The 21,289-nt window shown below is 51.8% G+C and overlaps 4 protein-coding genes and 1 non-coding gene across 8 annotated transcripts; 1 reads left to right on the forward strand and 4 right to left on the reverse strand.

Moving 5' to 3' along the window:
• Positions 1-1,211: 1,211 nt before the first annotated feature.
• Positions 1,212-7,785, reverse strand: LOC114441643 (actin filament-associated protein 1-like 2). The gene is made up of 16 exons (XM_028414657.1): positions 7,541-7,785; positions 5,412-5,546; positions 5,262-5,339; positions 5,136-5,197; positions 4,404-4,536; positions 4,105-4,328; positions 3,835-4,014; positions 3,669-3,755; positions 3,461-3,572; positions 3,151-3,377; positions 2,990-3,081; positions 2,704-2,821; positions 2,475-2,556; positions 2,224-2,390; positions 2,046-2,156; positions 1,212-1,508 (listed from the first exon to the last, which is right to left on the reverse strand). Exons 1-16 carry the CDS (start codon positions 7,554-7,556, stop codon positions 1,482-1,484), a joined length of 1,851 nt encoding a protein of 616 aa, XP_028270458.1. The 5' UTR covers positions 7,557-7,785; the 3' UTR covers positions 1,212-1,481.
• A 624-nt stretch (positions 7,786-8,409) lies between these two features.
• LOC114441444 (ras-related protein Rab-14-like) lies at positions 8,410-12,075 on the forward strand. Of its 3 annotated transcripts, none has more exons than XM_028414384.1 (8): positions 8,410-8,560; positions 8,967-9,025; positions 9,163-9,216; positions 9,307-9,484; positions 10,206-10,272; positions 10,381-10,468; positions 10,547-10,577; positions 10,888-12,075. In XM_028414384.1, exons 2-8 carry the CDS (start codon positions 8,974-8,976, stop codon positions 11,063-11,065), a joined length of 648 nt encoding a protein of 215 aa, XP_028270185.1. In that variant the 5' UTR covers positions 8,410-8,560; positions 8,967-8,973; the 3' UTR covers positions 11,066-12,075. The 3 variants fall into 3 exon arrangements, with proteins under 3 accessions (XP_028270185.1, XP_028270184.1, XP_028270186.1); XM_028414383.1 differs by having other exon boundaries at positions 8,410-8,547; XM_028414385.1 differs by lacking the exon at positions 8,410-8,560 and adding an exon at positions 8,715-8,816 and having other exon boundaries at positions 8,880-9,025.
• A 558-nt stretch (positions 12,076-12,633) lies between these two features.
• On the reverse strand, positions 12,634-15,138 carry mak16 (MAK16 homolog (S. cerevisiae)). Of its 2 annotated transcripts, none has more exons than XM_028414382.1 (10): positions 14,956-15,138; positions 14,581-14,630; positions 14,296-14,405; positions 14,159-14,223; positions 13,902-14,053; positions 13,764-13,818; positions 13,528-13,602; positions 13,342-13,455; positions 13,204-13,269; positions 12,634-13,081 (listed from the first exon to the last, which is right to left on the reverse strand). In XM_028414382.1, the coding sequence occupies exons 1-10, from the start codon at positions 14,968-14,970 to the stop codon at positions 12,872-12,874; spliced, it is 912 nt and encodes a 303-aa protein (XP_028270183.1). In that variant the 5' UTR covers positions 14,971-15,138; the 3' UTR covers positions 12,634-12,871. The 2 variants fall into 2 exon arrangements, with proteins under 2 accessions (XP_028270183.1, XP_028270182.1); XM_028414381.1 differs by having other exon boundaries at positions 13,339-13,455.
• Positions 15,139-15,835: 697 nt separating this feature from the next.
• LOC114442103 (small nucleolar RNA U13) lies at positions 15,836-15,934 on the reverse strand. The gene has a single exon (XR_003671315.1). It is a non-coding gene; the product is annotated as a small nucleolar RNA U13 (small nucleolar RNA).
• A 1,267-nt stretch (positions 15,935-17,201) lies between these two features.
• On the reverse strand, positions 17,202-21,054 carry LOC114442087 (spindlin-Z-like). Its single transcript, XM_028415368.1, has 7 exons — positions 20,928-21,054; positions 19,319-19,667; positions 19,134-19,182; positions 18,965-19,059; positions 18,732-18,887; positions 18,374-18,607; positions 17,202-18,292 (listed from the first exon to the last, which is right to left on the reverse strand). The coding sequence occupies exons 2-7, from the start codon at positions 19,368-19,370 to the stop codon at positions 18,093-18,095; spliced, it is 786 nt and encodes a 261-aa protein (XP_028271169.1). The 5' UTR covers positions 19,371-19,667; positions 20,928-21,054; the 3' UTR covers positions 17,202-18,092.
• Between the last annotated feature and the right edge of the window lie 235 nt (positions 21,055-21,289).

The following is a 21,289-nucleotide window of genomic DNA, read 5'->3' on the forward strand; positions in this document are numbered from 1 at the left end:
AGAGTGTGTGTGTGTGTGTGTGAGTGTGTGAGTGTGTGTGTGCAGGTAGGTGTGTGAGAGTGTGTGTGTGAGTGTGTGTGTGTGTAGGTAGGTGTGTGTGAGAGTGTGTGTGTGTGTGTGTGTGTGAGAGTGTGTGTGTGTGTGTGTAGGTAGGTGTGTGTGTGTGAGAGTGTGTGTGTGTGTGTGTAGGTAGGTGTGTGTGAGTGTGTGTGTGTGTGTGTGTGTGTGTAGGTAGGTGTGTGTGAGTGTGTGTGAGAGAGTGTGTGTGTGTGTGTGTGTGTGTGTAGGTAGGTGTGTGTGAGTGTGTGTGAGAGTGTGTGTGTGTGTGTGTGTGTCTGTGTAGGTAGGTGTGTGTGTGAGTGTGTGAGTGTGTGTGTGAGATTCAGTTTCACTGACTGTGGACCAGCAGCCCAGTGTGTGGACGTCCACAGTCTGTTCTCTGTTTCCATGGAAACGGGGTCATTGTTCACCAACACTAAAGATTGTATCACAGAAATTCAAACATCCACCACAAATATGAAGCGACTCGTCCTGAGTGGGGGCAGCATGAAGTCCTGGACTCTGCGGGGAGCTCGGACTTCCTGTGTGTTCACGTTTCCTCTTCACTCCCAAAGCACCTGGAAGGAAGCGAGTGATCGTCTGTACGGTGAGACGGAGGATCAAGGATCCACGCTGTGTGATCGCTTCACTAGCTGTGGCTGCTGTGATGTCACACGGCAAGACAGATTGTTTTGGAATATTTTTGAGGTTTTTACATTCTTTGATCAGTACCCTGCAGCATGATGTTGTGTTTTTATTCAGCCTTTATTCAAACAGCCGTTGGTATTTATCAAAGTGAAAGGAGCTGGTGTCAGTGTTTCCATAGTGACCAGCTGAAATGTCTGAGAACACACCGACCACACACTGTCTGTAACACAATCAGAAACACAATGAAGTTTGTTTATTGCTGTGAAATCACTGAAGCTCAGAGAAAGATCTGTGCTGTGGTCCAATCAGCTGTGCTCTGCTTGCTAACATTACGTCATGTTTTTATTCCCATATGCTAATGTGGCATTAATAACGTTATTAATAATATGAACAGCATTATTTTTGAGGTGTTGAATGACAGAGGTCAGAAGGCTCTGTGTGATGCTGCTGTACATGCTGACCCAGTGACTGACGTGCTGTGGCTGTTTTCTGGATGCTGTAACAGGAATGATGTGAACGATTAACCAGGACTCACAATAAAGAACATTTCTATATGTTCATGACTGTGTGTGAACAGCAGCAACATTCTGTCACAGGGAGGAGGCCGCGTGGGCCGAGCCGCCACGGCTGGAACGATCCCTTCAAAAGGCTTTCATGTACAGGTCAGTGTTACTGGATAAATACAAGGCGATACAGCCAGAAACACCTGGACACCAGAACCAATGAGAACAACAAGTTAACAAACAGGCCGTCAGTGAGGATTCACCTCAGCTGATGTGATTGGACGACCAGCGTCAAGCCGCGGCTTTGGTCTCCCACTCCTGTAAGAAGGAGACGGAAGCTGTTAACAGGCACAAAGGGTTAATCTGTGTGTGCCTGTGTGTGTGTGTCTGTGTCTGTGTGTCTCTGTCTGTGTGTCTCTGTCTGTCTGTGTGTGTGTGTGCCTGTGTGTGTGTGTCTCTGTCTGTGTGTGTGTGTGTGTGTGTGTGTCTCTGTCTGTGTGTGTGTGCCTGTGTGTGTGTGTCTCTGTCTGTGTGTGTCTGTGTGTCTCTGTCTGTGTGTGTGTGTGCCTGTGTGTGTGTGTGTCTCTGTCTGTGTGTCTGTGTGTCTCTGTCTGTGTGTGTGTGTGTCTGTGTGTGTGTGTCTGTCTGTGTGTGAGAGACACTGGGGCAGAAACCAGCAGTGACATGTTAGTGGAGCTGATTAAACACACGTGTGTTTTTCGTCAGGCGTGTTCCTCTGACGTGTTCCTCTGACGTGTTCCTCTGACGTGTTCCTCTGACGTGTTCCTCTGAGTTCCTCCTGATAGAACTCGGTGCTGCGTGTTCTAAACTGAGTGGTGTTTGTTTGAACCTCACCTTCCTCCTCTGGAAAACCTTTCCATGTTCGATGAAGAGTGCCGAAGGAGCTCGTCTCAGAGAGTTCTTCGCGGACGCTGTCCGTCGCAGCAGAGGGTTCAGGAAGCCCGCCTGAAAGGCAGAGATGTTGAGGCCGGCTGAGCACAAACCACAGGAAGCTTCACACACGTGGTCTAACCTGAGCGCGCTCAGTGCAGACGGCCAGCGACTGTCTAAAGGAGTTGCGTTTGCTTTGCTTGCTGGTGGATGCCAGGTTGACCTCTGACCCCGCCCTCAGCTGCACCGTCCTCCTCCCGGTGAGGTCCAGCTTCTGGACGCCCCGCGGCACCTCAGCCACCTTCCTGCCTGAAACACAGACGTGTCAGATATCTACACTCATCAGAACCTGCAGCTGATCCAGAGGTTCTGCAGAGGTTGATGAGGACTCACTGCTGAAGCCCGTGTTACTGTAGGTCACAGACTCCTTCGATGACACGGAGCTGCAGTGAACTGGATCCTGGGAGCTCTGCAGCTGCAAGAAACATGAAGGTTTTAGGGTCTGTGTCCAGTCAGAACCAGGATGTGGGCTCCTTGATACAAAGACCACGGCTGATCTGAATCATTGGACATATGGATCTGTGCTCACTGAGCTGATCAGCTTCGTGTCATGGAGCCATACCATGTGATCCAGCATGGCGCTGTTGGAGTAGATGGGTTGGTCTCGGCCCGATCCATCCAGACGAAAGGGGTCGTCCATGTACGTATTGGAGGTTGGAAACATGCGAGTCTGCAGCCCGCTGAGGAGGGAAAACAATCCCACTACAGATCAGGCGGCCATTTTGACCAGAAGACAATGGACGAAATGAAGCAGTGAGCTGTGGGGGCGGGGCTTCTCGTAGAATGATGATGTCACTAAACCCTTCGAGGCTACAGTGCAGAGGGTCAGGGACAGTGCTGCTTCCTACCTGAGTCCAGCCCCCGTGGGCTCCCGCGTGCTGTCGGCAGCTCCGTCCCGCAGCAGCTGCAGCCATCGCTCCTTCTCCTCCGGACGGCGAACCTGAAGGTGGAGCGAGCGCTTTAACGTGACATCAACTCACACAACGGACCTCGCCAACCGCCAGCTCACCTCCAGCATGGCGACCTGGTCATCACACATATTCAACGTGATCCTATAGGAGCGGTCTGTGTCAGGCCCGGCTCGGACCTCGCAGCCTCTCAGCTGGATGGTGTACTGAGGTGACCTCTCCTTCGTCCCCTCCTCCTCCTCCTCCTCTCCAAACATGTTGAGGAGTCCAGCCTCCACCTGACAGCGCAGGTTCTGCCACTGACAGTTCATCAGCACGTTCAGGAAGCCTGGAACAGGTCACGGGTCAGATGACACACAGCTTTCTAACCCCGCCCCTGAACAATATGTCCACCACTCTGGACCCGCCCACCTGAAGAAGACAGCTGTCCCTTCAGCTGCAGAGACGGGGTGTTGGAGTGTCTGCTCCAGCTGCCCACAGCTGAAGGTTTCTCCTCATCTGACTCGGAGAGGACAGTGCTGGACTGAAGAGGACAAACACAGCGGAGCCAGGTTAGCAGACAACAACATGCTCCTCACACCTGGGATTATAATCCAGAGGTCCTCCTGCAGCTCCTCACCCTGCTGGACAGCAGCCGGTCGGATTTGAACAGGGACAAAACACTCTGAGAGTCTGCTTCACCTCCAACACTGGCCTCCTCCATCACCTGCCCACACACACACACACACACAGTTTAGGCTTGCTGCAGAGTGTCAGAGAGGCGGACAGGTGGCGGTGCTGCTGACCCTCCTCCACTCGTCGGCCTGGTGGAAGCTGCTGTAGCCCAGCACCAGCGTGTCCGCGCCCAGCGGCACCAGTTTGAGCTGGTGCTGGATCTTCCCGCCGCTCTTCGACTTGTAGACGAGCTGGCAGCCGCGCAGGTTCACCTCCAGCTGAGGCAACAGGTCGCGAGCACACTTATAACACTGACGCACACACACACAGAAACACACTCATTAGAGCCAAACCAGGTGAGGCACACATCTCTGTGCTGATTGGCCGGAGCCCTGCCTCACCAGCAGCGTGTCGTTCCTGATGGCAAACAGCTGTTTGCTCCACTGTCCGAGCCACTTCCTCCTCCACAGGTACCCACATAGGCGGGACTCAGGAGCAGGCCTGAGGCAGGGCTGGGACGAGCTCCACTGGATGTAGTGAGCTTTGTCTTTCACAAGCCCCGCCCCTTCATCCTCCTCCTCCTCGCCGTATGACTCGTAGTGACTGCTACCAGACTCCGCCCTCTCTGGAAGAACAAAGAGGTTTATGTTTCATTACAAAGCCCTCGGCCTGCTCCCTGTCTGTGTGCATGCACAGATACCAGTGTTGGACATGGTGTCGGCAGCTCTGTAGGGTTCTGCCTCCTCATACGTGTCATCCTCTTCATCATCATCATCATCATCATCGCCTCCCAGACCTCCAGCAGGGTGGGGCGGCCCCGAGGGGTGACGTGTCTGAAACAGTTTGTTGTTTAGGTCACAACTTTCACAGTGTGTGTGTGAGTGTGTGTGTGACTGTGTGTGTGAGTGTGTGTGTGAGTGTGTGTGTGTGTGACTGTGTGTGTGAGTGTGAGTGAGTGTGTGTGTGAGTGTGTGTGTGAGTGTCTGTGAGTGTGTGTGTGAGTGAGTGTGTGTGACTGTGTGTGTGTGTGTGTGTGTGTGTGTGTCTGTCTGTGCGAGTGTTTGTGTGTGTGTCTGTTTGTGTGTGTGTCTGTGTGTGTGTGTGTGTGTCTATCTATCACGTAGCGCAGATGCTAATCAACCTCCATCAATGACCACTTCCTCCCTCAGCAGAGCTCTCAGCCAATAGGAGGACAGATAGAGAGGAGATGGTCCCATATGTAAACACTGAACTTCCTTTCACTCCCTCACACACACACACACACACACTCACACACACACACACACACACACACCCTGCCGTCTCCTCCTCACCCTCAGGAGGACTCAGCCTGTTATGACTGACCCACATCATAGAGCCTCCTCCTCCTGTTTTCAGTCCCTGATGAGGCCCTGTCTCTGTCCTACAGAAGGTTTGATTCATGGTGACTTACCTGACTTTTCGTCCAATCAGAGGAGTCCTGTTCTGAGACCAGCTCAGGAAGACAGACACCATCTAGACAGAAAACAGGCTTTAAAAAGTCCGATACCTCAGAAATCCCCTAACACTGTCAGGCTACCTGTGCCGGGCGCGTCTGTGAGGTCAGTGACTGGCGACGAGGACGGACAGGTCATGATCATGTACTCTGCGTCTTCCACTGAAAAGACAGCAGACAGTCAGTGTGTGGTCTTGGAGCAGTCCCACAGTGGTACCATGAGCACCGCAGTACCTGGAGAATCCCGGGTCTGCAGCTTGAACAGCAGCTCTGAGATGGACTTCTTCTGCGCCTGAGCGATGTAACTCAGGTTCTCCGAGTCCAGGACGGACAGAAAGGACTGCAGATCCCAGATCAGCTTGGTGAGCACTGCAGTGGACACACAGCAGGACAGGTGGTCAGAGGGACGAGTGCCGGGGACGGCCTGCTTAACCTGCTTAACCCATTAATAGGTGTGTGTCTGAGGTGCTGAGCCTGATCAGTGGGTCGGTTACTGACTGACTGCACCCGGCCTTCACATACCTTCACCGCTGATAAGCTGCTCTAATGTTTAACTCCTCCGGCTTCACAGAACCTTCCTAACGCCCAGAACCAGCCAGTGAGGCTTGGACCGTCCTCACTGACCTTCTTGGATGTTGCACAGATGCATTTGAACATTTTCAGAACCTGCGTTGTTGGACCGAAGACACTGATGATGAACTGTGTTCAGGTCTGTGAGCAGCGGGAGGAGAACAGAGCTCCTTTATTCAGAGTCCACTCAGCGAGCTGTGTGGGAGGCGAAGGGTAAATGTCTCTGATTAACCCTCTCTGCTGACTTTAACAGACCCCGCACTGCTTATCATCTGGCCGCTGCACATACCTCACACACCCACAACAACAACACAACATGCTGCTCAGAGCGGCCGCTGCCGGCTTATCTGCCCATCAGCATCACTTCCTGGCTGCGTCTTTGATGCTGCGGGACACACACACAGTCTGCGGAGACAACCAAGAGGTTTTCCTGGAACTGACGGTCCTCACAGAGACAGAGGACATCACAGAGCTCGAGCCTCCTCAGACAGCAGCGTGACCCAGCTGCTGTGGCATTCACCATGATCATTACATCTGATACCTACTAAAACAACAGTTACAACATCTGAATGGAAACAGGCTGAAGTTCCATCAGCTCCACAGTGAAGCAGTGAACCAATGACCCAGGATAGGTGGTGGTGTCAATGAGTGAAAGGACATCTGTCTCCAGGCCTCCCAGGAAAAAGCAGCAGACAGGAATCATGTTAACGCGGTCAAACTGGAGCAACAACAGAGTTCTGCTGAATCTAAACAGTCCATTAGCTCCGTCTCATGAGACCAAGAGGACAGCCGGGTGTTTCCGATGGTTAACATACCATCAGTACCACAAACACTTCACCACCCACTTGGACATGAAGGGGGCGCTGCAGGTCCTCCGTATTCAAAACCAAGTACAGAGGGAGACATTTCAAACAGTTCACCTGTTTACATTCAATTTAAGTTAACAAGGGCATGACCCCATGACCCCATGACCCCTGTAGAGACAATAACTAGAGACGCACCGTCCTCCACAGGCAGAGACAGGAACTACACACACACACCACCCTCTACAGGCAAAGACATGAACTACACACACACACCGCCCTCTACAGGCAGAGACAGGAACTACACACACACACCGCCCTCTACAGGCAGAGACAGGAACTACACACACACACCGCCCTCTACAGGCAGAGACAGGAACTACACACACACACACCGTCCTCTACAGGCAGAGACAGGAACTACACACACACACACACACTGTCCTCTACAGGCAGAGACAGGAACTACACACACACACCGTCCTCTACAGGCAGAGACATGAACTACACACACACCGCCCTCTACAGGCAGAGACATGAACTACACACACACCGTCCTCTACAGGCAGAGACAGGAACTACACACACACACCGCCCTCTACAGGCAGAGACATGAACTACACACACACACCGCCCTCTACAGGCAGAGACATGAACTACACACACACACCGTCCTCTACAGGCAGAGACAGGAACTACACACACACACCGTCCTCTACAGGCAGAGACATGAACTACACACACACACCGCCCTCTGCAGGCAGAGACATGAACTACACACACACCGCCCTCTACAGGCAGAGACAGGAACCATACACAGTTAGAGGTTGGTTGTTCCTGTAGGAGAACTTCTGTCCTTATGTCATTTTTCCATCATCAGGTTAATGCTTTGTCATAATTTTGTCAAACATTTGTGTGAAGTGAGTGTGTGCCTGTTTGATAGAGTGTGTGTTGTGAAGGGTTAGGGTGTAATAAGATGTCACACAGTACCTTTCTGTTTGTCCATGTCTGTCCTCTTAGTAGCTGCTGGGCTTCTGTCTCATATCTCTGCTGAAGAAGTCCTGCTCACTGAACTCTGTGTGTGTGAAGCTGCCTGAGTCTGAGTCCCGCCTCTGTGTGACCTCAACACATGGGGGAGGAGAGGGAGGCCGGACTATTCTGAAGAACAGTCCAAAACATCCGGAGACAAAGAGCACCATTAAAATGTCCAGAAAACACCTCGAGTTTACTTTATCTGTGCGCTGTGTGTTTGCAGGATTTCACAAAGAGAACGTGTGTTATTAATACTTTGTAGGGTCAGAATTTAGATTTCAGTTTGAGTTGCTAATGAACATTTGTCCAGCGTTTTCAGAGGACGACTTTCAGACATAACAAGCCTGTAGTCACAGAGGAGACGTTTACATTCACAGCGATAGCCTGATATGAAGCTGATATTCAAACGCCGCCCTGTACACAATGTAAGACATGTGGAGCTTCTGCAATGACGCACTGATGTGACACGCTGCACACAGACTGATGATCAATAACCATCTGATCATTTTACATGCCTGTACATGTGGTCGGACAGAGATCAGGACCTGAAGACCACCTCTGTGGGCAGTCATCATGGCACAGAGGAATCATTGGTTAGCATAGAAACAGGAATATTCCTGACGCTGCGTTATCAGAATATCTACCAGAATAATCATCCATCAGAAAGTGTGACGTGGCAGGGTCTTAGTCGGAATACGACCTCATTCTGGTTGAAATGGGATTATTGCTCTGTGGCGCTGTATAAACCCTGTGCTGCGCCCGTCCTCTTCAGCCACTGGGTGGCAGTAGAGGCCGACGAGCCTTGCGGTGGTACAGTTAGCAGCAGTAAAAGAAGGCGGAAGAAGGAAACACGGAAGAAGGAAAGGCGTCCTGACGGATCGGCAGGCTAACCAGACAACAAGAACAACTATCCGGCTAACTAGCAGTTTAACCCGTGTGCACTAGGACAGACTCCCGGAGCGAAGGTAAAGCCCAGAGGTTCGTGCTCGCGTCCGTATCTCCCGGTTATCTTGGGGCTGGGGGGGGTCTTTATAAACCTGCTGCTAGCTGCTAGCTGTTAGCAAGGCGTAGACAGAGCTGTAGCTGTTAGCGGAGCAAAGCTAGCAGACAGATTCAGAGGTTTGGTCAGAGCTGGAAGTCAGCTGACTGGTTTAACAGGTCTTCCAAAGATGACAGCGTTCACCCCGCATGACTGTCAACACGCAGCGCTGCAGCTCCAGGGACAGCTCAGCTAGCTGCTCGCCTAGCTGGGTGCTCACCTAGCTGGGTGCTCACCTAGCTGGGTGCTCACCTAGCTGCCCCCTTTTGTTTGGTAGTGCAGTAAGAAGCCTTAGTAGACGGCAGAGGCTGGGCCGGGTTCTGACTGTGTCCTGATCCTTTCCAGAACCAAGATGACCGCCGCCCCGTACAACTACTCTTACATCTTCAAATACATCATCATCGGTGAGTGATGGGCTCATCAATGGGGTGGTCACCGGAAGTGTGAAATGTTTATGTACCGTTATGTCATTTCATCATTGACCTCTTCAGGCTGTGACGTCAGTGAGCCTCACTGTAACGTGTGTGTCTGTGTGTCCCAGGTGATATGGGAGTGGGGAAGTCGTGTCTGCTGCATCAGTTCACAGAGAAAAAGTGTAAGTGTCTTCTTCTCTGTGATTTGTGACTTCCGTCCGGCCACTTCCTGTTGATGTTATAAATGTGTGTGTGTGTGTGAATGTGCACAGTCATGGCGGACTGTCCTCACACCATCGGGGTGGAGTTTGGGACGAGGATCATGGAGGTCCACAGTCAGAAGGTGAAGCTGCAGATCTGGGACACAGCCGGGCAGGAGCGCTTCAGGGCCGTCACCAGGTCTTACTACAGAGGGGCCGCCGGCGCCCTCATGGTCTATGACATCACCAGGTACTGTGACTGTTAGCATGCTAAGATGGTGACCCGTGAGTGTTAGCATGCTAAGATGGTGACCCGTGAGTGTTAGCATGCTAAGATGGTGACCTCACGGGTCACCATGCTAAGATGGTGACCCGTGAGTGTTAGCATGCTAAGATGGTGACCCGTGAGTGTTAGCATGCTAAGATGGTGACCCGTGAGTGTTAGCATGCTAAGATGTAACCTGTGAGTGTTAGCATGCTAAGATGTAACCCGTGAGTGTTAGCATGCTAAGATGTAACCTGTGAGTGTTAGCATGCTAAGATGTAACCCGTGAGTGTTAGCATGTTAAGATGTAACCCGTGAGTGTTAGCATGTTAAGATGTAACCCGTGAGTGTTAGCATGTTAAGATGTAACCCGTGAGTGTTAGCATGTTAAGATGGTGACCCGTGAGTGTTAGCATGTTAAGATGTAACCTGTGAGTGTTAGCTTGCTAAGATGGTGACCCGTGAGTGTTAGCATGCTAAGATGGTGACCCGTGAGTGTTAGCATGCTAAGATGGTGACCCGTGAGTGTTAGCATGCTAAGATGGTGACCCGTGAGTGTTAGCATGCTAAGATGTAACCTGTGAGTGTTAGCATGCTAAGATGGTGACCCGTGAGTGTTAGCATGCTAAGCTGTAACCTGTGAGTGTTAGCATGCTAAGATGTAACCTGTGCGCCGCCTCACTGAGCTCACCTGTCTTTGTTTTAGGAGGAGTACCTACAATCATCTGAGCAGCTGGTTGACAGATGCCAGGAACCTGACCAACCCCAACACAGTGAGGACACACGCACACACAGACACACAGACACACACAGGATCAGGATCTCAGGACACTGCTGCTTCATGAAGTCGTCGATCAGATGATTGATGGTGTGTGTTGTAGGTGATCATTCTGATCGGGAACAAGGGGGACCTGGAGGCTCAGAGGGATGTGACATACGAGGAAGCCAAACAGTTTGCTGAGGAGAACGGTGAGAATTCCTCTGACAAATCCGACGCACTTGAACACAGATGGCTGATCAGGATCTGTGCTTCTTCTCCTCCATCAGGTTTGCTGTTTCTAGAGGCCAGTGCTAAGACGTGAGTACACACAGTGATGGTGTCGCACAGAGCAGTGAACCTGATCTCTGTCAGCCTACAGTGAAGCTCGACATGCTTATAATAGCTTTAATTTCCATACATATGCATCGGGAACACTGTCTGTTCCACTTAAATATAATTACTGTATAACTGCTGGTTTTACCAGCCGGTAATGAGTCACCCAGCGTCTGAGCTCTGCAGTAGGTTGTATGATGTCAGCACATGCCAGCTCGGGTCTAGTGATCCTGCTGTTCATAAATGCTCCTTTTCAAACCCTAACCCTAACCCTAACCCGTCCACTCTGCTCCAGAGGGGAGAATGTGGAGGAGGCCTTCCTTGAGGCAGCAAAGAGGATCTACCAGAACATTCAGGATGGCAGTCTGGATCTAAATGCGGCCGAGTCGGGAGTCCAGCACAAACCGTCGGCACCACAGGGAGGACGCCTCAATGCAGACAGCCAGCCTGTTAAAGAGGGCTGCAGCTGCTAACCACAGAGCAGCTGGACAGACACATGAACGCCCTTCACCAGGCTCCAACTATATCTGCAACACACTCAGTCCCTCAGCTCCATGTCACTGCTTACAACTGGACCATCAGAATCCAGAAACTATAGACTATCCAGACACTTGGACCACCACTGGATCGGTTCAACATTCGGACCGACGACACCTACTTCATGGATTGGGTCGTGTTCTGCTCAGAATGAATCTCTCCTTAGTCCTCACTCAGGCTCCGGCTAAACCCTGGATCATTTGTAATCCATCACCAGAAAACCCATTTCCAAACCCGACCTGGACTTTAGTTCTGTCAGCCCAGAAAGTCCCACTACAATCAGCACCTAGGTCTAAAGAGGATCTTCTCAAATCTGGACACATAGCCCAAAGTCTGGACCGGCCTCAGCAGACCAGCATCGCCCTCCGACCACACCCAGACATTTGTCCCATGAGAAATGGTGCAATCTAAACCAAGCCATGACTTAGAACCTTGGTTTGTTTCAGGTGTTAACGGGTCAACCTGCTCCAAAGGGTTCAGGCTGAGGAAACGCAGATGTTTGCTTGTTATTTGTTGTCCTGTTTTTGTTTTTTTTAAAGAGTACTGCTCCTTCTAGTGGCCATTCAGGCGTATTGTTCTTATCTTAAGATCGCTTTTTAAACACAGTAATAGGCAGAACATCCTAATGAAAGCCTTGACATCCTGAAGTGCTCCACACGGTTCTGAGCGGTGAGTGAGAACCCTTTTAGAACATTGTAATGAGTTAGAAATAAAGCCTGAGATAATGAACGTCAGCGTCTTCACTGCAGCCGCTCTGACACTACGGTACAGTCGCTGATTCACTAGCACACCATTCAGGACCCGTGAGACAAAGACACTATCTGTACAGCTTCAGACAGATCAGGTCTTTGCTCATGACCAATTGGAACATATGAGTAAAACAGGCGGCGTGAAGACGGAAGTGTTTATTCTGACTTGGACATTAAACAAGTGACGCTTTGTATCAGCAACGGTTTGTTTGTAGTTTTTGGGACGTTTCATTCTAAGCTGCAGGGTTTGTTTGCTTCACATCATCAACCGTGTCCACATCTGTGTGCCCCTCGCTGTCCTCGGACCGGTGGACAGCGAGGCTTGGTTTCTGTCCCACAGCCTGAACCGAGTGTTGGAACTTGAAAGGCAGCAGTAACGGGTCAGAACCTCCTGTCATCGTGCTGTTGCCTTAAGCTCCACCGACAAAACCAAAAACATGCATGTCGTTCATCAAGCGCTAGAATATGAGAAGTACCAGCAGGTGGCAGCAGAACCTAGATTTTAATAAAGTTACTAAAACCTGTATGTGAGGGTTTTCAGTCAGCGGTGTGAGGTGGCTGCGCCCTGCTCTGTAACGTCTCCTCTCACCCTGTTTGTGTTTGGATTTCCTTCAGTCCACGCTGTCCATCGGTGAGGACGGCTCGCTGTAAATAAAGTCAACATGTTGTATATATCTGCATCAAATGATCGGGAAGAGTTCCTGTTTGTGCCTGCAGGGGGTGCTGGGTGGGTTTTCCTTTTTTACATAGAACTATTTGAGTTGCCACCAACAGTTTATTCACATCATGACTTGTGTTGGACAGACCAGCTGCAGCTGGACACGTCCATTGGACATTTTACATTTTACAACACGAGTTCCTGAACTAAGCACACTGACTGGACCTGCTGACACCAGAAGAAGCTTGAAGCATCATTTAGAACATGAACAGAACAGTCCGATAAACGCACAGCTTCAGTTGTTGAGATAACGCGGGGGGGGGGGGGGGGTCGGACTACGTGGCCCTGTTCTTAGAGCTGGGCTCCGTCTCCTGCTCGTACTCGATCTCCACGTACGCTCGCTTCTTTCTTGCCGCCAAAGATCTGCCTTTCAACCTCGAGGCCTTGGTGTGCCCAGCCGTCTCCATCTCTTCCTCGTCCTCGTCCTCGTCCTCCTCATTGGACTGGTCCTCCTCATCGCTGCTGGTCCTCAGCTTGTTCATGTCCTAACAATGTCAACCGGTGTAAAATCAGAGAAGTCCGGTCAGGAGCAGCAGCTGATGATTAACAATCATTTGGGCACTTGGGCGCCAGACTGAGGGCGTGTTTACGTGTTTGTAGCTTTTACCTCGAAGTCGCTCAGGTCACTCTCCTCCACTTCATCTTCTGCTATGAACTCTCTCTGCCCGACGTCCTGCAGGACACAGGAGACCATCAGGATAAGCTCTCAGTCAGAAAGGCCCGACAGTAAAAGAACCCTCACCACCTCGTCATCCTCTTCCTCCTCCTCCTCCTCCTCAGACTCTGATTCGCTCTCTTCATCCTGCTGCTCCAGAGCTCTGTCGAAGGCGTGGACTGGGAAGTTGTAGATGTCTCCGTACTGAAAACACAAAAACCTTTACTTTCACGTCTTGTCACGTGGTCGACATGAGCGCGTGGACGGCGGCCTCACCGTTCCCTGCTTGAGCCTCTCCAGCAGCTCTTTCTCGATGGCGTTATCCAGCTGAGCAGCAATCAGAGCTTTTTCCTACAAGAGTAATAATCAACAGTCATTTACTCAGGGAGCCAGCCTGTCAGATGATGAATGACCCAATGCCAGCAGCACCAGCAGACCCAGCAGACCCAGTAAGGCCACAGGAGATCACATGACTGAGCCTGGCCCGAGACACGTGAAGATCAGGGACCAACCTCTTTCCTTTTCTCCCGGCTCTCCACCTTCCTGCTCAGTGGCACCAGCTTCCTCCTGAAACACAAAAAGAACAAGGTCACAAACACGCCGCCGCTCAGAGCAACACGGGTCATTTGGAGCGAGGTAAGACCACTCACTGCCTCTTCAGGACCAGCTTGCGCATGCGGATCAGGTACTGGGTGATCTTGGTGAAGCGTTGTTTACACTTGTGTCTGATGAATCGGGGCCAGTAAATCAGATTCTCGTCGATCTGTTCCAGAGCCTTCTCATAGTTCTTACTGAGTTTCACCTGGAGACATGCAAACACAGCCTGGTGAGTGACCCGCCTGACCTGACCTGACCTGACCAGGGTCAAAGGGACTTCATGGGTTAATTCATCAGTAACAGCAGTGACCTTCTCCCACATCTTGGATGGAAACGCGGCTCTTTCGATGACCTTCATGTAGAGAAAACACTGACCTGGAACAGACAGAATTTATTTAAAGACAACAACACGTCGCAGGAGTGGCGGCAGTGTGCTCAGTGTAGTACCTTTTTCCTCCCTGATGGTGGCGTACTGGCTGTTGGCCAGCGGACAGGACGAGCGGTTGCACAGGCCTGTGATGCTGTATTCATTCCGACAGAAGCTCTGACTCTTCGTCCTGCCACAGACACACGGTTCATTCATTAGTCAGTCCACTAGAGGGCGCTGATCACACACAGACCATCGATCTATACACAAACGTCTCTCCGATCGATCATCTATATGAACTGATGGATTACAGGTATTTGGGGTAATCGATGATGGGCGGAGCCTTAACAACGGTTCAGACTTACTTCACTTTAAAAGAGCAGAACTGCTTGTTCCCGATGATGTCCCAGATCACCTGCAGCGCAACAACACAATCACAGTTACCGATCAGGATCAGATATTGATCCCGGTGTGCCCAGCATCAGGATCAGATCTTGATCCCGGTGTGCCCAGCATCAGGATCAGATCTTGATCCCGGTGTGCCCAGGATCAGATCTTGATCCCGGTGTGCCCAGCATCAGGATCAGATCTTGATCCCGGTGTGCCCAGCATCAGGATCAGATCTTGATCCCGGTGTGCCCAGCATTCAGCCCCGTGTTGTGAACAGGCGTGTGTTTAAGGAGCCGCTACAGTCGGACCCTCCTGAGGCTGGCGGCTCCAGCTGAGGTAGCGACACTTACGTCGTCGTGTTGCATCGTGGCTTCCGGTCCGAGCTGCTTCCGGTCCGGTGAACTGTCCGCGGTGAACGGTCCGCTCCTGTGTCGCTGATATTTAAGGTTTTAACAGGATGGAGCAGGTTTCCTTCTTTCGAGCCACATGGAACCTCAGAAGGACGCCATCTTTGTTTGGTGGAAAGTCTCGCCCGGAAGTTGTAAAAAAAAAAAAAAAGTATCGCGATACGATAGACTGACGTCACATCCTTTACAAGAGCCCCCCCCCCCCCCCAAAAAAAAACCTTGTGCAGAACCTGTCCTTACAGCAGTGAGTCTGTTCTCTCTGGCACAGAGAGGAGGTGTTGTACAGTCTTGACAGACTTCCTGTAGCGTTCTCCGACAGTGAAGCTGTCTGAGCCTTTTGGAGAAGGCGCTCCGCCTCAGTCCAGTGCAGGGCGGAGAGGGAGGTCGGGGTGATCCATGATGGATCACAGTCTGTTCAGTGTCCTGCTCTCCACCACCGCTTCAAAGGTCTCCTGTCTGCAGCCAGTGACAGAGCCGGCCTTCCTGGTCAGTTCCTTCAGTCTGTTGGTGTCACTGGCTGCAGTGCTGCCCCCAGCGGACCACAGAGGAGACTGCAACAACAGACTGGTACTGGAGCTCCAGCATCTTATAGATCATCATATCAGATATATTGGAGTGTTATTGATGAAGACTCTCGGTCATCCGGGTCACAGATATATATTGGAGTGTTATTGATGAAGACTCTCGGTCATCCGGGTCACAGATATATATTGGAGTGTTATTGATGAAGACTCTCGGTCATCCGGGTCACAGATTTATTTTTTTTTTTTCTTGGGTCATAGATACAGAAATATATCGGAGTGTTTCCGGTCCTTCGGGTCAGGATCAGAAAGGCTGAGGCGCAAAGCGTAACAAGTGAGGCTGCACCTTTCACGGACTCACCGTGAACGCACCAATCATCACGTTCAATGAACCGAAGGATCAGACCGACGTCATCGCGCCGACGGTCTCTATAGCGCCGCCGCAGCGGGTTCAGTGTCGGTCTCTGTCTGTGTCTGCTCACAGTTTGGAGTCACTCCCACCGCCACGTCACAGCCGTTCACCGATGTATGTACATATATATTTATATATTTATATATATGTATATAATCAGGCAAAACAACCACGTTACTGAGCTTTCAGCCAAGGTGCATTGTGGGATTGCATACGGTAGGAAGTGACGTGGCAGCGGCGCTCATCTTTTAACACCAATAAACTTTATGGAATTAATCATTAAAATTAGACACAAAGGTTTGAGCTTTATTGAAAATATTAAAACTTCACTGTGAGTTTGTGTTGTTGAAACATTTGTTGCTGAGTGAGTCCAGAATGGAAAGGAGGAAGGTGCTGGGAGAGAGAGGCTGCCCCCTACAGGCTGCAGTTCATCCTCCTGATGACCAGCGGTGGAGGAAGTACAGATACATATGATTGATTTCCAAAGGATGTGAACAGGTTAAAATAATCAAAGTAAAATGGAGCATGTGTAGTTAATGTCCATGTTGAGTCCAGAAGCAGCTGTGGACAGGTCTGTGTGTCCTGAGGCAGGCTGTGGACAGGTCTGTGTGTCCTGAGGCAGGCTGTGGGCATCAAGTGAACAGAGAGGCTGCTGATAACAAACAGGCATTCAGCATGTTTACTGTGTCAGTGTTCCTGCTGTAGATTCATGTGATGTTTCATGTTCATCACACATTCATGGATGGACCTGTGTTAGCAGACAGCAGCTAACTATTTAGCTCACTGAGCCAGAGCACCGGCATCATGACTGAGGCTCATTATAGAAACACAGCGTGACACCAGCTCCATGCAGAGTCTGACCTCACATCAGTCCACACTGTGTTCATCACATGGAACAAGGAACTACAGACACTGGAGAAATGTAGTGGAGGAGAAAGGACAGGGGACAGCTGCAGCATGGAGTCAGAGGAGAAAGGATGAGCTGTTATTTTTACTTAAGTAGAAATACATAAAAATTACTTAAGTACAGGAACAAAGTACAAATACTTAGTTACTCTTCACCACTGCTGACACAGGCAACGTGACAGCTCCTGGAGTCAGTCATGAAACAGCACAGCCCGAGAGAACAGTCATCCAGAGCCTGGACTGTTGTTCTGCTCAGAAAGCTGCAGCTTGTGTGTCACCGAGTGTGTTTGTTGACAAAAGACAACTTGTGAGTAAAAAAACAGATAAATGTTTATTGAAGTGTGAGCTGCTGTACAACACTGGCACCTGTAGATGGCACTCTTTAAAGGGACAATCCAGACAGAACACAGGACTGACGGCCGTCATCGGAGCGATGGCGGCCGTCAGTCCTGCTCAGGGACTCATATCTTTGTGTTATACCTGCAAACCACAGTACAAAACTGGAAGTGAGGAAAGAAAACATGGAGCAACATAAAAACCGTCTGAAGAACAACCGAAAACTACAGACATGCAACTTTTTACAGGAGCTACATCACATGCAAAAACAACACTGCTCTGAACACACACATACGCACGCGCACACACACACACACACACACACAGAACCGGGTTAGTTCTAGAACCATAGACAGATTCCAGACCTAGCACAGAAGAACAATGCAGACTCTGATGGGAATGTTCCAGAATGTGGACGAGTCAACGTGGAGCTGTGCGGCCGCGGTGGGCCGAGCGACCACTCAGTCACAGGGAGAATCATCCAATCAGGTCGTCAGGCTCACAGACAGAGGACAGAGGCGTCAGGTCACACAGGCTGTACAAGAACATGTCAGGACCCAGGCATGGAGGTAATGCCTGTGTGCTTGTGGTTCAGTCAGGTGGATGTTTCTGTAAGTTGGGTCAGTCACACACAGGCTCCCTCCAGGGCTGCGGTCAGTCCCAGCTCGTCCCATCATTACCCCAAGGAGGGGGAGGAGTTTCCTGTGTTCCGTCTGCAGAGGCATCAAGGTCGAGTTCGATGTCTGGACCAATCAGGGGGCTAGCAGTGGTAGGTGAGAATGTGTTCTTCCTGTTTTTAAGGCGTTTAAGGAATAAAGGTCTGTTCTCAACCCGGGAGGTGGGCTGTCCTTCCTGGGCAGGTTCTGTTGGCAGTTCTGGTGGGTTTCCGCGAGTCTGTTAGGGTCTTAGGAGGTCTTGACCAGGTCGTACACGTAGATGTGGAAGTCATCATCGAACTTAATGAAGTAGACGGAGGGTTTGGCCTCCACCTGGTGGATCACCATCCCCGAGCGTTTCCCGCCATCCTCCTTGGCGTACTCGACCTGTTTGCCCACTAAACTGTCCACCACTTCTCCGGGCTCCCGCTCCGCCGCCGTGCTGTCATCTACACACACAAAGACACAGCAGGGTTAGCTAACGTTCATGTGGACTTAGCTTATCACAGAGGCAGCATGAGCGCGCTCACTGGAGTCGGGCATGATGCGCAGGTCGCCCTCCTTGTAGTCATCCAGCAGCTGGTACATGTACAGAACTGGGTCTTTCTCATAGGTGATGTAAAACCAGGAAGTCATGATAGGAGCCCGGGCCAGAACCATCCCTCTCCACTCCTCTTTGGGCCCATCCTCTGTCTCAAACATGTGCTCCACCGCCTTACCGATCATCGTCTCGGCCAGCAGTGAGTCGCTCACACGGGCAGGGGCTGAACCGATCACAGAGAGAAGAGGGTTACATCCCCAGCAGCTCTGAGCTCTGAGGCTCCTGAATATTTGGATGTAAACGGGGAACAAGCGCTGCTGCTGAGCTAACTGTGAACACCTCCTCACCCACTCTGTCAGGCAGCACCTCCAGGCCTACCACCCGCTCGTCCGTGTACAGCTCCAGGCCGTAGATGCAGTCAAAGCCATCGTACTTGATCAGGTAGAGGGAGGGATTAACAGGAACCTGGTCCAGGACCGTCCCCTTCCACTGAGAAGACTTACCTGACGGCAAACACATGCATGTCAGCATTAGCATTTTGCACAAAGGTGTGTCAAACGCCTCAGAGGCAGCCACTTACTGCCCTCCTTCCAGATGTGCTGGATCCTGCAGCCCACTATGTTCCTCCTGGGCGGAGCCAGAGTCTTACTGGGGCCGACACTGGTCCTCTGCTTCCTGTGGGACAAAGAGGAGAGCATGAAGAGCGGGCAGCAGTGCTCACTGGAAGCAACGTGTTTCATCACACTTACTTTTGAGAATTCTTCTTTTTCATCATGTTCGGGGAGACACCTGAATGTCCTAACAGACACACACAACATCAGCTCCCACTTCAACATGAATCTATTAAAATCAAAGGTCACGAGCAGCACCACCCCCACACTTCCTGTCTGACCCCATCACGTATCCTCCCACACTGGATGTGTTGGTGACTTACTGCCATCTGCTCGTGGCCGTGGGGCCGCTGCGCTTTTAAATGGGGTCTTCATTCATCCACCTGAAGGAGGAGGCAGGGCGGGCCACTGGTCTAGGCTAATTGCTGGTAGCTTAGGATGTGGCGGAGGTAGTGGTAGTAGTGGGTTGGTGGGGGAGAGGGGTGGATGAAGGATGGAGGGAGGGGGTCGGGGAGGATAGGGAAAGGAGGGAGGAGGTGGTGGTGGGAGAGAGGGAACACCAGGAATTAGGCTGTGCCCCAGACAGGCTGCATTCAGGCCGGGGCAGACTAACACCTGGAGAGCAGGGCGACGTCACAGCTGCTGCAGATGATGAGAACCAGCGCGTTCAGCCTGCACAAAAAAGAAGTAAGGATCATCACCTGAGACCTGTGAGCTGCTTCCACAGGTCAGAGGTCACAGGTCAGACTGATGCACACACACAGACACACACTCCTGAGGTTTACAACCAGAGCTGCACCAAAGACCTGCACATCATCATCATGGATCAATACGCAGGTGATCAAGACGCCTACAACGAACGGCTGAGGAGTTCAGGTCTAAAGTCGGCCAGCTGCAGCTCTCAGGTTGCTTGGCAACAGAAACAGCATGGCATGAAAAACAGGAAGTCCTCTGTAGACCAAGAGCAACATGTGTCCCAGTTCAGGAGCCACTTCCCTGAAAGATCACATCTGTAGACAGACTGTGTCACCGTTCAGAGGCGTCCCCCCCTCAGAGGCGTCCCCTCAGAGGCGTCCCGCTCAGAGGTGTCCCCTCAGAGGCGTCCTGCTCAGAGGCGTCCCCTCAGAGGCGTCCCCCCCTCAGAGGCGTCCCCTCAGAGGCGTCCCGCTCAGAGGTGTCCCCTCAGAGGCGTCCCCCGCTCAGAGGCGTCCCCTCAGAGGTGTCCCCTCAGAGGCGTCCCCCACTCAGAGGCGTCCCCTCAGAGGCTCGAATCCTTCACTGACCAGCGTATCCCGTGATTCACTTGGAACAGCTGGACACTTCAACAGCAGCCCACAAAGAACACGTTAGCATCTCCGGAGGACACGCCCCTGTAGACTGCGTCCTTTGAAGAACACAAGGAGGCGCTACCACGCAGGGCGTTAGTTTGGTTTCTATGACAACCCCTCGGCAGCATTTAGATCTCGGCGTCGTCAGGGGCCCACGGCTGCCCAGGTGCGGTTTTCAGGAGGTCCTGAGTCGGACCGGATCCCGGCGCGCCTCAGTCCATCAGCGTCGCCGCTAACGCAACGAAACACTGAGCCCACGTGACTGTGCTGAGGTCGCTGCTTGTTGTGGCTGCTGCCGAAGATGATGGTGCTGATGAAGATGGCAAGCAGAGGTCACAACGCATCCTCCCCGCTGGCCATCCGCCGCCATGACGGCGCTAAACAGGGAAATGTGTGCACAGCTAATTGGTTCCTCCTGCAGGACGGCGGCCATGTTGCGGCAGTGTTTATAAAATCCGTGAGAAAAGGCGCAAGCGAACAAAGGAGAGGGGCGGTCTGCGGAGAAAACACGGCGCACAGCGAGCCGCCCTGCGGCAGAGCGTCACCCCGGACGAACGGCTCGTGTACCGGCTCGGTCGAAGGGCCCGAGGCCGCTGTTACTTACCGATACAGCAATCAGCAGTGGCGCAAAATCTTGATTAACCGCCAGGGCTCCAAATTGATCCGCCGTGCCTCCGTGTGGGTCTGCTGCGTAAAGCTGGCTGCGCCAAGACAGGGGGGGGGCGGGAAACGGACGGCGCGCCCTTCAAAATAAGAGCGCGCTCCCGGACAGACGGCACGTGGCTGCCAGGTGTCCTGCTGTCAGAGGGCCTGTGACGTACAGTCATGGATCAGTCAGAGGGCCTGTGACGTACAGTCATGGATCAGTCAGAGGGCCTGTGACGTACAGTCATGGATCAGGGTCAGAGGGCCTGTGACGTACAGTCATGGATCAGTCAGAGGGCCTGTGACGTACAGTCATGGATC

The sequence above is a fragment of the Parambassis ranga genome, chromosome 9 (assembly GCF_900634625.1).
Source record: "Parambassis ranga chromosome 9, fParRan2.1, whole genome shotgun sequence".
In the NCBI taxonomy this organism is placed as follows: domain Eukaryota; kingdom Metazoa; phylum Chordata; class Actinopteri; family Ambassidae; genus Parambassis; species Parambassis ranga.

Excerpts from the sequence above, each read along its gene's own strand:
- LOC114441643 (XM_028414657.1), bottom strand. Across the intron at positions 2,822-2,989 it reads CCCACGGGGGCTGGACTCAG|CGGGCTGCAGACTCGCATGT; the intron begins GTAGGAAGCAGC and ends TTCCCTCCTCAG. Across the intron at positions 1,509-2,045 it reads AGGTTTTCCAGAGGAGGAAG|GAGTGGGAGACCAAAGCCGC; the intron begins GTGAGGTTCAAA and ends TCCTTCTTACAG.
- LOC114441444 (XM_028414384.1), top strand. The coding sequence starts at position 8,974 with ATGACCGCCGCCCCGTACAACTACTCTTACATCTTCAAATACATCATC. Across the intron at positions 9,026-9,162 it reads CTTCAAATACATCATCATCG|GTGATATGGGAGTGGGGAAG; the intron begins GTGAGTGATGGG and ends TGTGTGTCCCAG. Across the intron at positions 9,217-9,306 it reads TCAGTTCACAGAGAAAAAGT|TCATGGCGGACTGTCCTCAC; the intron begins GTAAGTGTCTTC and ends GAATGTGCACAG.
- mak16 (XM_028414381.1), bottom strand. Across the intron at positions 14,224-14,295 it reads CACCATCAGGGAGGAAAAAG|GTCAGTGTTTTCTCTACATG; the intron begins GTACTACACTGA and ends TGTCTGTTCCAG. Across the intron at positions 14,054-14,158 it reads CATCCAAGATGTGGGAGAAG|GTGAAACTCAGTAAGAACTA; the intron begins GTCACTGCTGTT and ends GCATGTCTCCAG.
- LOC114442087 (XM_028415368.1), bottom strand. The coding sequence starts at position 19,370 with ATGAAGACCCCATTTAAAAGCGCAGCGGCCCCACGGCCACGAGCAGAT. Across the intron at positions 19,183-19,318 it reads ACGGCCACGAGCAGATGGCA|GACATTCAGGTGTCTCCCCG; the intron begins GTAAGTCACCAA and ends TGTGTCTGTTAG. Across the intron at positions 18,293-18,373 it reads GCGCATCATGCCCGACTCCA|ATGACAGCACGGCGGCGGAG; the intron begins GTGAGCGCGCTC and ends TTGTGTGTGTAG.